This window comes from Ranitomeya imitator, chromosome 8, assembly GCF_032444005.1.
Source record: "Ranitomeya imitator isolate aRanImi1 chromosome 8, aRanImi1.pri, whole genome shotgun sequence".
Classification (NCBI taxonomy): Eukaryota; Metazoa; Chordata; class Amphibia; order Anura; family Dendrobatidae; genus Ranitomeya; species Ranitomeya imitator.
Genome location: NC_091289.1, coordinates 31,744,010 through 31,756,063, shown reverse-complemented (window position 1 = coordinate 31,756,063; position 12,054 = coordinate 31,744,010). Strand labels below are relative to the sequence as shown.

Below are 12,054 nucleotides of genomic sequence, written 5' to 3'. Positions count from 1 at the left end.
ACAGGATTTTTGGTTGCTTACCGTAAAATCTGTTTCTTGAAGCCTCCATTGGGGGACACAGCTCCCTCCCAATGTTTCTGTTATCTGTTTTATGACTGTTCTCACGTTTACAGTTCTCAAGTTTGTGGTTATGGTTTTTCAACCTTGTTCTTTCTCCTACTGCTTTCTCACTAACTGAAGAGTATAATGCCAGTTGGTGGGGTGTACACTGCAGAGGAGGAGCTAACTTTTTTTATTTGCATAGTGTCAGCCTCCTAGTGGCAGCAGCATACACCCATGGTTCCTGTGTCCCCCAATGGAGGCTTCAAGAAACAGATTTTACGGTAAGCAACCAAAAATCCTGTTTTTTTGATTGGACCACGGCCGCGCTACCAATGAATATATTATTTTTTCTTGAGATCCTTTGTGTAACAGTTCTCACAGAGATACTATAAGGCTGTAATTGACATCTCTCTTCCAAGAGCTAGGAGGTGTCAAATGCTCCCTTTCTTCTTTGGTCCTAGCTAGACCCCCTGGTGAGATTTGGAGACAGAAGTCTGCTTGTCTCAGGGAAATACATATCAACACCTGGGTGAGAACCTGCAGCCTTGAGGACAGATGTTACATTAGTCACACAATACCTATACATACATACACACACACACACACACACACACACACACACACACACACACACACACACACACACACACACACACACACACACACACACACACACGCTCTGCTGTATCCTGACTGTGCGCACATAGCCTGATTTGTTTCTTGTTGTATCTATAAGGCATATACTGAGCATAGAGGCAGCGTATGTTTTGGACTCAGCAGGCATTTACAAATATTACCCATGATGATTTTATACTGGTATATACTGTACATTTTGTATGTGCATGCGATGTGTGGGCTTTTGCTAATATCAACAAATTTGATTGATGGCCTAATGTGTATGGGAGCAGTGGCCGACTGATCAGCTGGGAAGATGACCATCCGGCATGTCCGATTTTTGGACTGCTGATTGTTCTCTCGGACATGTCAGCCGGCAGCTTGCTCGGCCGAACAAGAGCTCCTGTGTGTGGGAGACACGGCTGAGATTACAATCTGCCAAAGCATTATTTCGCCAACAGCTGTTTTCTTCATAAAGGGGTAGTTATATATATTTTACTGCTGGACAACCCCTTTAAATATCTAAACTCTGTAACGTAATTATGACTTTTATTTTAGAAGAGGAGAAACAAGAAACAGGAGAAGACCTTACAGAAAACCCAGCGGAGGAGGAGGCAGACATAAATCTTCTTTCTACCAGTGACCAGACCCGTGATATGTACGTGTCATGTTTCCATTCACATTTATCCGGCATTGTCACACATTGATTATGGAAGTAACGATTATTGTTAATGGTAAACACTATTGCAAATGCGCTTTGCTGTGAAGAACCCTCGTCCTGCTCGGGCTAAGAAAAATTATATTAATCATAAAATGTCAGCGTTCAGTATCATCCGAGGACAGAAATGTCCGTGCTGGGAGGAATCCTGACATCTACGGCCATCTATAAAGGGGTGCTTCAGTTCCAATTAAGCAAACTGTTCACCTGACATGATTAAGAGACATTTTTCAATCTATTAACTAGAGTTGAGTGAAAAGATTTGCGCTGCCCTGGTCCATTGTTTAGTCCGGTCCTCCTGGGTGATCTTCACTTTATTTATTTTTTTTTAATCTTGGGCACCTCTGGCATTTGCTAGACCTTGCAAGATCATCAAGTCTCCTAATGATTGGGCCTAAATGCTAGAGACTCTGAGGATACTGAAGACTGTCATGGAGGACCAGACTGGGCGCTTGACCAGGGCGCTGCCAAACTTACTGCTCAACTCTCTTCTTAACCCATCAAAACGCCACAAACGGAGACGTTGACTACCAGTGAGAACCTGAAATATGCATAAGAAAGTGCATGTTTTTTCGACATAAAGCATGTCTCTTCTTTTAGTGTTTTCCACCCATTGACTTGAATGGGCGGTGAAAAAATGCACCAAAAACGCAGATATCAGGCTTTGCTTCGTTTTTGTGCCTAAACCTGATTCTATGGAACAGGACTTTTTTTTTCAACACTAAACCTCAACATGGACAAGAGACAAATCTAGTATGCCAAAATGGCTGCGAAAAATGATAGAAAAACCAAGGAAAACATGCTTTTTTTTTTTTTTTTTTCCTTGCAGCTTCTAGGAGTTCAGGTTTTGCTGCAGAAAAAAACCGCTTAGTGTGAACTTAGCATGAATAAGGGTAACAGCCTATTATACGGGTTGTGACATAAAATGTTTTCTTCCAATCAATTCAGGCAAACGGTGAGCTTGTTCAGTACCCTGGGGGAGCGGGAGAGAGACAAGAGCGTGCAGGAAGCCAGGAAAGCCCAGTGGAGGAGAGAGCTGGGTACGTGTCCCGTCCAACGCCACTGATTGCTGTACCGTCTGTGTTGAGCTGTGTAAATGGCAAGACTTGCTGCTAGCACAAATTATCTGCCGACTGGTCTCCTCTACAGACAGGCAATACCTATTATCTCATCTCTTCCCTCCCCGATGTAATCATCATCATCGTTATATATAAATATCCTCCGATGCTGAATACATTTTTTTATTTCCAGCTGTTGACATAAAGAAATGTGGCTTCCTATTGCAGTAGATCATCGAGGAGGGAGCTTTGTAACCTTACTGCTGGGAATTTAGCATTCTGTAATTACCGGTGAGGCCTTGGGATCTCTTAACCCTCCGCTCGCGTCACCCGAGGTTCAATTATTAAATCTACACAACCTGAGATATCAATTACATAATCGTATTCCTCCAGGAATTCGGTGGTGTGACGATCCGATCTGCCGTCTCCTTCACTCTGTAGTCCTTGCATTCGCACAATTCAGCTATATAGTTTAGAATTCACAGACTGCCTGAATATTAACCCCCTTCAGGCCGCAGCCCTTCTTGTTTGTTACTCCACTTTTTCCCAGAGCCATAACTTTTTTTTTTTTTTGCAATATGGCCATATGAGGGCTTGATTTTTGCGGGACGAGTTGTACTTTTGAACAACACCATTGGTTTTACCAAGTCGTGTACTCAAAAAAAAAAAAAAAAAAAAAAAAATGTGGGGAAAAAATCCAAGTGTGGTGAAATTGCAAAAAAAGTGCAATTCCTCAATTGTTTTTTGGATATTTTTTTTTTTTTTTACCATGTTCACCAAATGCTAAAACTGACCTGCCATTATGATTCTCCAGCTCATTACAAGTTCATAGAATGGTGGGAAAAAAAAAAATCCAAAATTTGTTTAAAAAAAAAGCATTATTTCTTTATCGCCTCTCATTGAGGGACACAGGAACCATGGGTGTATGCTGCTGCCACTAGGAGGCTGACACTATGCAAATAAAAAAGTTAGCTCCTCTGCAGTGTACACCCCACCGACTGGCATTATACTCTTCAGTTTAGCTTAGTGTCAGTAGGAGGTGGACACGGGTCTTTCATTAGACCCTTATCTACCTCAATGTGCGTCGTTTCTTTTCAGGTTTTTTTTTTTCCGGATGGGATACAGGGTGAGCAGTCACACCTGTAGTCCCACAAGCGGACTATGAGTACGGTGTGTACTGCCACCCCGTATCCTCATAGATCCCTCTCCAGGACCATGATCCTGGCACACAAGCGTGCTCAGATGTCCGGTCCTGGCTCCGTCCCCCACCCACTCGCCTTCCAGAGCCTGTCGGTCGGAGGAGACGAGGACGTCCACCAGCTCCGAGGACGTCTGATACCTTCCATGTTTTTAAGGTTAGTACGACGGCGTGGGATGTTAGGTGAGTATTTGGTGCTCCTCTTGGATTCCCTACCCACCTTTGGCGCGGGGGCTCTGGTGTCCGGCCGCGCTGTTTTCCTCACGGAGGCGTTCGCCTTATATGCTACTTTGTGCAGCGCGCCTTACAGGCAGCCGCGCTGCGATTTCTGTGGCCGCACTGCTATCTCTGCGGCCGCACTGCTATTTCTGCGGCCGCACTACTATCCCTACTATGATCTTTTCTGCTCTGGGGACAATTAGGGACATCTTCCCTCTGCGGCGCGACCACCCTTCAGGCAGCCGCGCCGATCTTTTCTCGGCGGTCGTACCCTTTTTAGGTGACTCGCGGCCGCGGTCCTTCCCAGCGGTCGTCCCTGCGGCCGCCGGCTTTTACTTTAGGCCCCGGCTCTTCCCGGGGCCTACTTCCGGCGCCCCTCTTTACATGCGGCGGCTGCCGCGCCTGTCAGACGGGACGCCGCATCCTTTCCTTTGCGTCCGCAGAATTTCAGCGGTCACCGGCTTCTAATTTAGGCCCCGGCTTCTCCCGGGGCCTACTTCCGGTGCCGCGCTCCGCCCACTTCCTGTTTCATCGGGCGGGCTTTTCTCCCGCCCGACATACTGTGCCTGCTCATCGGCGCCCCCCTGTCTGGCTCCGCCCCCTTCCTCCAGGGACAGCGTCTGTGTGTGCTCACCGCTTCTTAGCTGCAGGAGCTCACACAGCGCGCCCCACACCTTCGCCACTGCATCCTCCGTGGGCACAGAATCTGCGCAGAATCCAGCACCTCAGGGCAGGAGTTCTCCACCGGCAAGTGGGACATCTTCCAGGACTGGGTCCGTGAGTAGCTGCACTGCAGACTGACACCCCCCTCTTCCCCACTGTCCCCTAACCCACTGGCATCTTCAGGGACCTCTCAAAATGTCTACCTCTAAGGATGGAATCCATTCGTTCAGTAATTGCTTCCATGGTGGCTCAGGAGTTTCTATGCTCAATAGATATCCAGGACGCCTACCTCCATGTCCCGATATTTCCCGGACATCACCGTTTCCTGCGCTTCGCAGTGCAACGAGATCATTTTCAGTTCGTCGCCCTGCCGTTCGGTCTCGCAACCGCGCCAAGGGTGTTCACGAAGATCATGGCGGCGCTGATGGCCATCTTGAGAGTCAGAGGCTTGGTCCTATTTCCATATCTCGACGACATCCTCATCAAGGCTCCGTCCTTTGCTCAGGCCCACGAAAGCCTGTCCATTGTTCTCGACACCTTAGCCCGTTTCGGGTGGCTGGTCAACCGGAAGAAGTCCTGCCTTATTCCTTCTCAGCGCATCATCTTTCTGGGCATGCTTTTCGACACTCGTCAGAGCAGAGTCTTCCTTCCCAAAGACAAGAGATCCACTCTGTCGGGACATACGCTCGCCCCAGGGTCCTCGGTCTCCCTCCCTCCGTTCGGCCATGAAGGTACTGGGGAGGATGGTAGCTACATTGGAAGCGATTCCCTTCGCCCAATTCCATTCGCGACCCCTTCAGCAAGCCATTCTGTCCCAGTGGGACAGGTCGGTCTTCTCCCTGGATCGGCCGATCAGACTCTCCTTTCGGGTCAAGCGGTCTCTCAACTGGTGGCTGACGTCACCTCTCATCTCCCAGGTCCTTCCTTCCGGTTCACTGGCAGGTGGTGACAACGGACGCCAGCCTGATCGGCTGGGGTGCGGTTTTTCGCCACCTGACGGTTCAGGGCCGTTGGTCGCCGCAGGAGTCATCTCTGCCAATCAACGTCCTCGAAATTCGGGCCATTTTTCTGTCCCTCCGCCACTGGGAAAGGATCCTCAGGGGCCTTCCAGTCCGGATCCAGACGGACAACGCCACGGCTGTGGCATATGTCAACCATCAGGGGGGGACTCGGAGCTCCTTGGCCCTTGCCGAGGTATCCAAGATCCTCCTTTGGGCAGAGGCAACGGTTCCGGTGATATCCGCGGTGCATATCCCCGGCGTGGAAAACTGGGCCGCCGACTTCCTCAGCCGCGAGGGCCTCGCGGCAGGGGAATGGTCCTTGCATCCGGAGGTCTTCCATCAGATTTGTCTTCGATGGTGAACTCCGGATGTGGATCTCACGGCGTCTCGAATCAACAGGAAGGTTCCGCAGTTCGTCTCCAGGTCCCGCGATCCTCTCGCAGTGGGCGTCGATGCTCTGGCCATTCCTTGGTCACAGTTCGAGCTGCCCTACCTGTTCCCACCCCTTCCATTACTTCCCAAACTGTTGAAGAAGATCAAAGCGGAAGGGGTGCCGGTCATCCTGATCGCCCCGGATTGGCCCAGGAGAGCTTGGTTCGCGGAGCTCGTCAACCTTCTCGCGGACGCTCCCTGGCGCCTTCCAGACAGGCCCGATCTGCTGTCCCAGGGTCCGATCTGCCACCCGAATTCTCGGTCGCTCAGTTTAACGGCGTGGCTGTTGAGACCGCAGTTCTAAGAGCGTCCGGCCTTTCGGACCTGGTGATTCACACCATGATTCAGGCTCGGAAGCCTTCGTCTTCCAGGATCTACTACCGCACCTGGAAGGCCTACTTCCGTTGGTGCGAGTCCAACCGCGTTCCGCCTATGGTTTTTTCCCTGCCTTCTCTTTTGGCCTTCCTTCAGGCAGGACTGGATTCGGGCCTGGCTCTTAGTTCCCTGAAGGGTCAGGTCTCTGCGATTTCCATCCTCTTTCAGAAGACCTTGGCCTCTCGGCCACAGGTTAAGACCTTCTTTCAGGGGGTAGCCCACGCCGTCCCGCCGTACAGGGCCCCTGTGGAGGCATGGGACTTAAACCTGGTACTGGACGTTCTGAAGGTTTCTCCCTTTGAACCTCTTAGGGAGATTCCTTTATCGGTTTTATCATGGAAGGTGGCCTTTCTTGTGGCCATCACGTCCATTCGCCGCGTTTCCGAGCTGGCGGCCCTGTCTTGCCGTCCTCCATTTTTGGTCATTCACCAGGACAAGGTGGTCTTCCGGCCCCCACCTTCTTTTCTTCCTAAGGTGGTTTCCACCTTCCACCTCAACGAGGACATCGTTCTACCTTCCTTTTGTCCAGCTCCGACTCATCCTCTGGAGCGATCGTTGAACAAGCTGGACCTTGTCAGGGCAGTGAGGATCTATCTGGACAGAACGTCCACTTTCCGGAAGACGGATTCCTTTTTCGTCATTCCTGATGGCACGCGCAGAGGCCAACCGGCTTCTAAAGCGACTATTGCTCGCTGGATCAGAATGGCAATTTTGGAGGCTTACCGGGTCAAGAACAGAGTGCCCCCTCCTGGGATTAAGGCTCACTCTACCCGGGCAGTCGGCGCCTCCTGGGCGGTGCACCACAGGGCTTCCGCCCTACAGCTTTGCAAAGCGGCAACTTGGTCTTCCATCCACACGTTCGCCAAATTCTACAAGGTCCATACCTACGCTTCGGCGGACGCCAGCCTAGGCAGAAGGATCTTGCAGGCGGCAGTGGTGAGTCCTCTGACCTGATGGAAGTCTGTTTTTCCCACCCGTGGGACTGCTTTGGGACGTCCCATGGTTCCTGTGTCCCCCAATGAGAGGCGATAAAGAAAACAGGATTTTTGGTTGCTTACCGTAAAATCTGTTTCTTGAAGCCTCCATTGGGGGACACAGCTCCCTCCCAATGTTTTTGTTATATGTTCTCTGACTGTTCTTGCGTTTACAGTTCTCAAGTTTGTGGTTATGGTTTTTCAACCTTGTTCTTTCTCCTACTGCTTTCTCACTAACTGAAGAGTATAATGCCAGTTGGTGGGGTGTACACTGCAGAGGAGGAGCTAACTTTTTTATTTGCATAGTGTCAGCCTCCTAGTGGCAGCAGCATACACCCATGGTTCCTGTGTCCCCCAATGGAGGCTTCAAGAAACAGATTTTACGGTAAGCAACCAAAAATCCTGTTTTTTTCCGAGACCCTTGGCATCTCCATTTTTTTGTGATTTGGGGCTGGGGGACGGCTTATTTTTTACGCGCTGAGGTGATATTTTTAATGATACCATTTTGGAGTGGATACCTTCTTTTGATCGCCCTTTACTGCATTTTAATACTGTTGCAGCTACCAAAAAATAATAATTTTGGCGGTTTGCTAGATCGGACGATTGTGAACTCCGGCAATACCATATATGGTGTAAATATTTTTTTTTTTTGTTTGTTTTTATTTTGAATGGGGGTGATTTGAACTTCTAAATTTTTTTTTTTTTTTTTTTTCTCCTACGCCTCATTGGGGGACACAGGACCATGGGTGTTATGCTGCTGCCACTAGGAGGACTCTAAGTTAACACATAAAGAATAACTCCTTCCCAGCAGTATACACCCTCCTGCTGGCTCTCAGTGAACCAGTTCTTGTTAGTGTCTGTAGGAGGCATTGGGTCTGCTTTCAGACCCCACCGTTTTTATTTTAGTTTTTTACTTCTATTTTTTCCCTTAACGGAGCGAATGGGGGCGACGGATCCTTTCTAGGTTCCGATCTCTCCTTAACCCCTTCATGACCTTAGGATTTTCCGTGTTCATTTTCTCCTTCGCCACATTGGGGGACACAATCATGGGTGTTATGCTGCTGTCACTAGGAGGCTGACACTAAGTTGAGACAAAGAGTTCGCTCCTCCCCTGCAGTATACACCCTCATGCTGGCTTCCAGAGACCCAGTTCAAGCTTAGTGTCCGTAGGAGGCACACTGGATTTAACCTTTTTTTACCGGACGAAGGGGCGACGGAACCTTTCAAGGCTCCGATCTCCCCGAACCAACAAAAAGCGAGCACGGGAGTTCACCTCTCTGTATCCTCTCCTGCGACTTGGGATGCCACTGCCTGAGCTGATTTTTTTGGGGCGACTGGCCCCTTCAAGGGCACTGATCTCCCCCCCTCCTTACAGACGAGCACATGGAGTGTCCTCCACGTATCCTCTTCTGCAGCCAGGCCTTTTGCCGGACATTCTGCCCTGCCCACCAAGTTTTACCCTCGGCTGTTCAGAGGCTCTCTGCATTGTGGCGTCCGTGCAGCCCCCACTGCATCACCACTGAGAAAGCGGATGATGGAAGGAGGCGTACGGTTCCTCTCCACCCCCCTCTTATGGGGATGGTGGATAGAGGCTTCATCAACCCTGCACCGTCCTAACTACCCCGGGCACAGCTAACCTGCCGCAAGCTGCGCCGCAATTCCCCTCCATACGGGTAAGTGTCACCTGGGGGGGGGGGGGAGAGTCGGTCTTTCCGGCGGTCCTGGAGGGCTCATCTGTCAGGGTCCCCGCAGCGCTGCTAGGCGCGGTTTTTTTCCGGCGGTCTGCGGCTGTGCGCTGGGTCGAAGCCTGATCCGTGGTTTTGTGTTGGCTTGGTTTTGACATAGTTCATCCTGGTTACCTGTTAAGCTCCTACTGCTTTGTTACCGAACTGGTTCACTTGGAACCAGCAGGAGGGTGTATACTGCAGGGGAGGAGCTATTCTTTCTGTATTACTTAGTGTCCTCCTAATGGCAGCAGCATAACACTCATAGTCCTGTGTCCCCCAATGATTGGCTCGAGAAAAGGATTTTTCTCATGTATGAAGAGGTTTAGTCTGTCCTCCCCTAACTCGCCAATGATCTTTCATATATAAGCCTTTGTTGCCAAACAGTATGGATCACTCTATTGTCCACCCGTGGATTTCTGCGGGATTACTCCGTTTTGCCGACTTGGTAGACGGGGCCACGCTGGAGCTTCTACTTCTATTTCATGCTGTTAAGTCCAGGTTTTCCATCTCTAACAGAGAGTTCCTCCAGTATTTGCAGATCAAACCTTTTGCTTCCTCGCTCTATGGGACACCAAAGGTCTCTGTACTGACTGATTTCGAGAGGATTTGCAGAAGAGGTCCATCGACCAAAGGATTAATCTCCGAAATATATAGGATTTTAAGTTTTCTCAGGAAGGTCAACAACTAAAGTATTCCTACATGTGCAGATCGGAGTCTATCCTGGGAAGGGGGATATCACCTCAATGTTGGAACCTCACTTGGGATAAAGCGGCCAAGTCCTCCATTTGCACTTTCTATAAGGAAAATCAGTACAAAATTTCGATGTTCTGGTATCATACACCTGACCTCCTCCACAGATTGAACCCTCAGCTCTCAAACCTGCGCTGCAGTCCTACAGTGGGCACCCAATACCATATTTTTTGGTCTTGTCCCAGGATCACTGGTTTTTGGGACGAAGTGAGAGTTTTAATAAACCGGGTTCTCTGTCGAGGTGGGGCTTGACCCGATTATATATTAAATGTCCCCCCTAAGGGGATGGAGAAAAACTCAGCCAAGTTCTTATGACGTATCCTTACAGTGGCAAGGTGTTTGATAGTCTTCCTTCACTGGAAGCAGACCTCTCCTCCTGCCCACCAGCATTTACTGAATAGAATAGCTGATATTTGTAGGATGAAGCATATGACGGCTCTTTTGGGAGCGAGGGTGGATAGATGTAATTCTGTTTGGGGCCCTGGGGCCCCTGGGACTATTACTGGGCTCAGAAAAAATGGTTAGGCTTCTCTTACTACATATTGCGTCTTCTGGAACCTGTATCTCCCCCTTCCTCTAACCTCTTTGTGTGTGTCCCGTATTTTTGTCCGTCTATCTGGGACTATATGCTATTAGGTATACGTGGAAATATGTACTCATTGCTTTATTTTACAGTTGTGTGTTCGACAATTAGAGGGAGTAATTACCCACAGTACTTTTGTCTTTGTATCCTTTGTAACCCTCTCTTTACTTTTGGTAGGACATTTTTGAATGTATTGTTTGTGCGGACTATGTGCATTTGTTAAAATTTGAAAACTTTTACCGTAATAAAAATTTACAGCTAAAAAAAATCCCTTGTGTTCTCAAGAACAAAGTGATTTTTAATTTTGTCATTTATTACTTGTTGCATAGTTACCAGCTACCACCCACTGCGCTCCTGCAGTGGTGGCCTTACATGTGCAGCGCTTACAAGCTGTTTTCAATGGAGCTTGTAAGCGCTGCTCTGAAGCTGGCCAGGATTGCTTGAGAGCATTGAGCTACTGATCAGCTTTAGTGCCACTTCTCTTCTGCAAAACTGCCTGATATAGGAGCATTGGTGAGCACACATTTCGGGCTATCGGCACTGCCACTGGTCCAATCCGTCAGTCAACCTGGAGCGCACCGATCCCTAGCAAGCAGGTGTTCTCCTGCCAAACTTCAGGGGACTAGTTCCATAGGCTGAAAGAAGACGTAGGTCCATCAAGTTCAACATTTCTCCACCAATAAATTAACTATAGCCCACAATGTTGTGTATTGAGGAAATCATCCAGTCCTTCTATAAAAGCTCTTACAGTGTCGGCCATAACTACCTCTTGTGGTTGACATTCCACATTCTGACTGCTCGAACTGTAAAGAACCCTTTCCTGTATAGCTGCTGGAATCTCCTTTCTTCCACTTATGAGTGCCCCCTGGTCCTTAGTAAGGTCCTTCGAAAGCAGAAGTCATGTGCCCTCCTTTTGTATTGACCACACATATTTATACATGTACATGAGATCTCCTCTGAGTTGTTTTTTTTTCTAATCTAAACAAGCCCAACTTTTCCAACCTCTCATCATATGAGAGGCCTCCATCCCATGTAATAATCTAGTTTCCCGCCTTTGAACTGACTCTAATTTCTGTTCTTTTTTAAATGTGGAGCCCAAAACTGAATCCCATATTCTAGATGTGGCCTCACCGGTGATTTATAAAGGGGTAATAATACGTTGGGGATTGTGGGATTTTATCTCTTTATACACCCTAAAATCTTGTTTGCTTTTGCGGCTGATGCTGGACATTGAGTACTGTCGCTCAGTTCATATAACTTAGAAAGCAATTATTCTTCCGTTTTAGTTTACAATATTTTCTGTACTTATAGATGAACAAGTTGCTTTAAAGAAGAAGTTGAAGGAGGCCGATAAGGATGGAATAAATGTCCGACATCGGGAAACTTATGACAGAGACTCTTCTGTTTCCCAGAGGACAGTCTCATCTGATCTGTTAAAAGTAATAATGCAGACATTTCCTTTATTTCTTTTTTCACAGGCTGTAAAGTGGAGATTTTTATTATAGTTGGGCTCAACAGTTTAGAAGAGTGTAACCAAGACAAGGGAATGGGTACCCCGCCGTTCTAGTGCTTCCTGTTGGGCTCTGCCTATGTCCTGCAGCAGTCACATGCCATATATCATTAACCTAACCGCTACAGCCAATCTCTACCATACGTGGCACTTGACCGTCAAGGCGTTTGGGTGCAATAGTCTTGTGAA

The 12,054-nt window shown here is 48.5% G+C and overlaps 1 protein-coding gene across 4 annotated transcripts in view; it reads left to right on the top strand.

The window, feature by feature from the left end:
• Positions 1–12,054, top strand: part of CCDC66 (coiled-coil domain containing 66) — a 49,740-nt gene that overhangs the window by 13,766 nt on the left and 23,920 nt on the right. For 2 of the 4 annotated variants that reach the window (XM_069736691.1, XM_069736693.1), the window contains 3 exons: positions 1,216–1,315; positions 2,324–2,415; positions 11,667–11,794. In XM_069736691.1, coding sequence (XP_069592792.1) covers positions 1,216–1,315; positions 2,324–2,415; positions 11,667–11,794 — 320 coding nt within the window. The remainder of the gene's footprint in view (positions 1–1,215; positions 1,316–2,323; positions 2,416–11,666; positions 11,795–12,054) is intronic. The other 2 variants (XM_069736692.1, XM_069736694.1) reach the window with 2 other exon arrangements.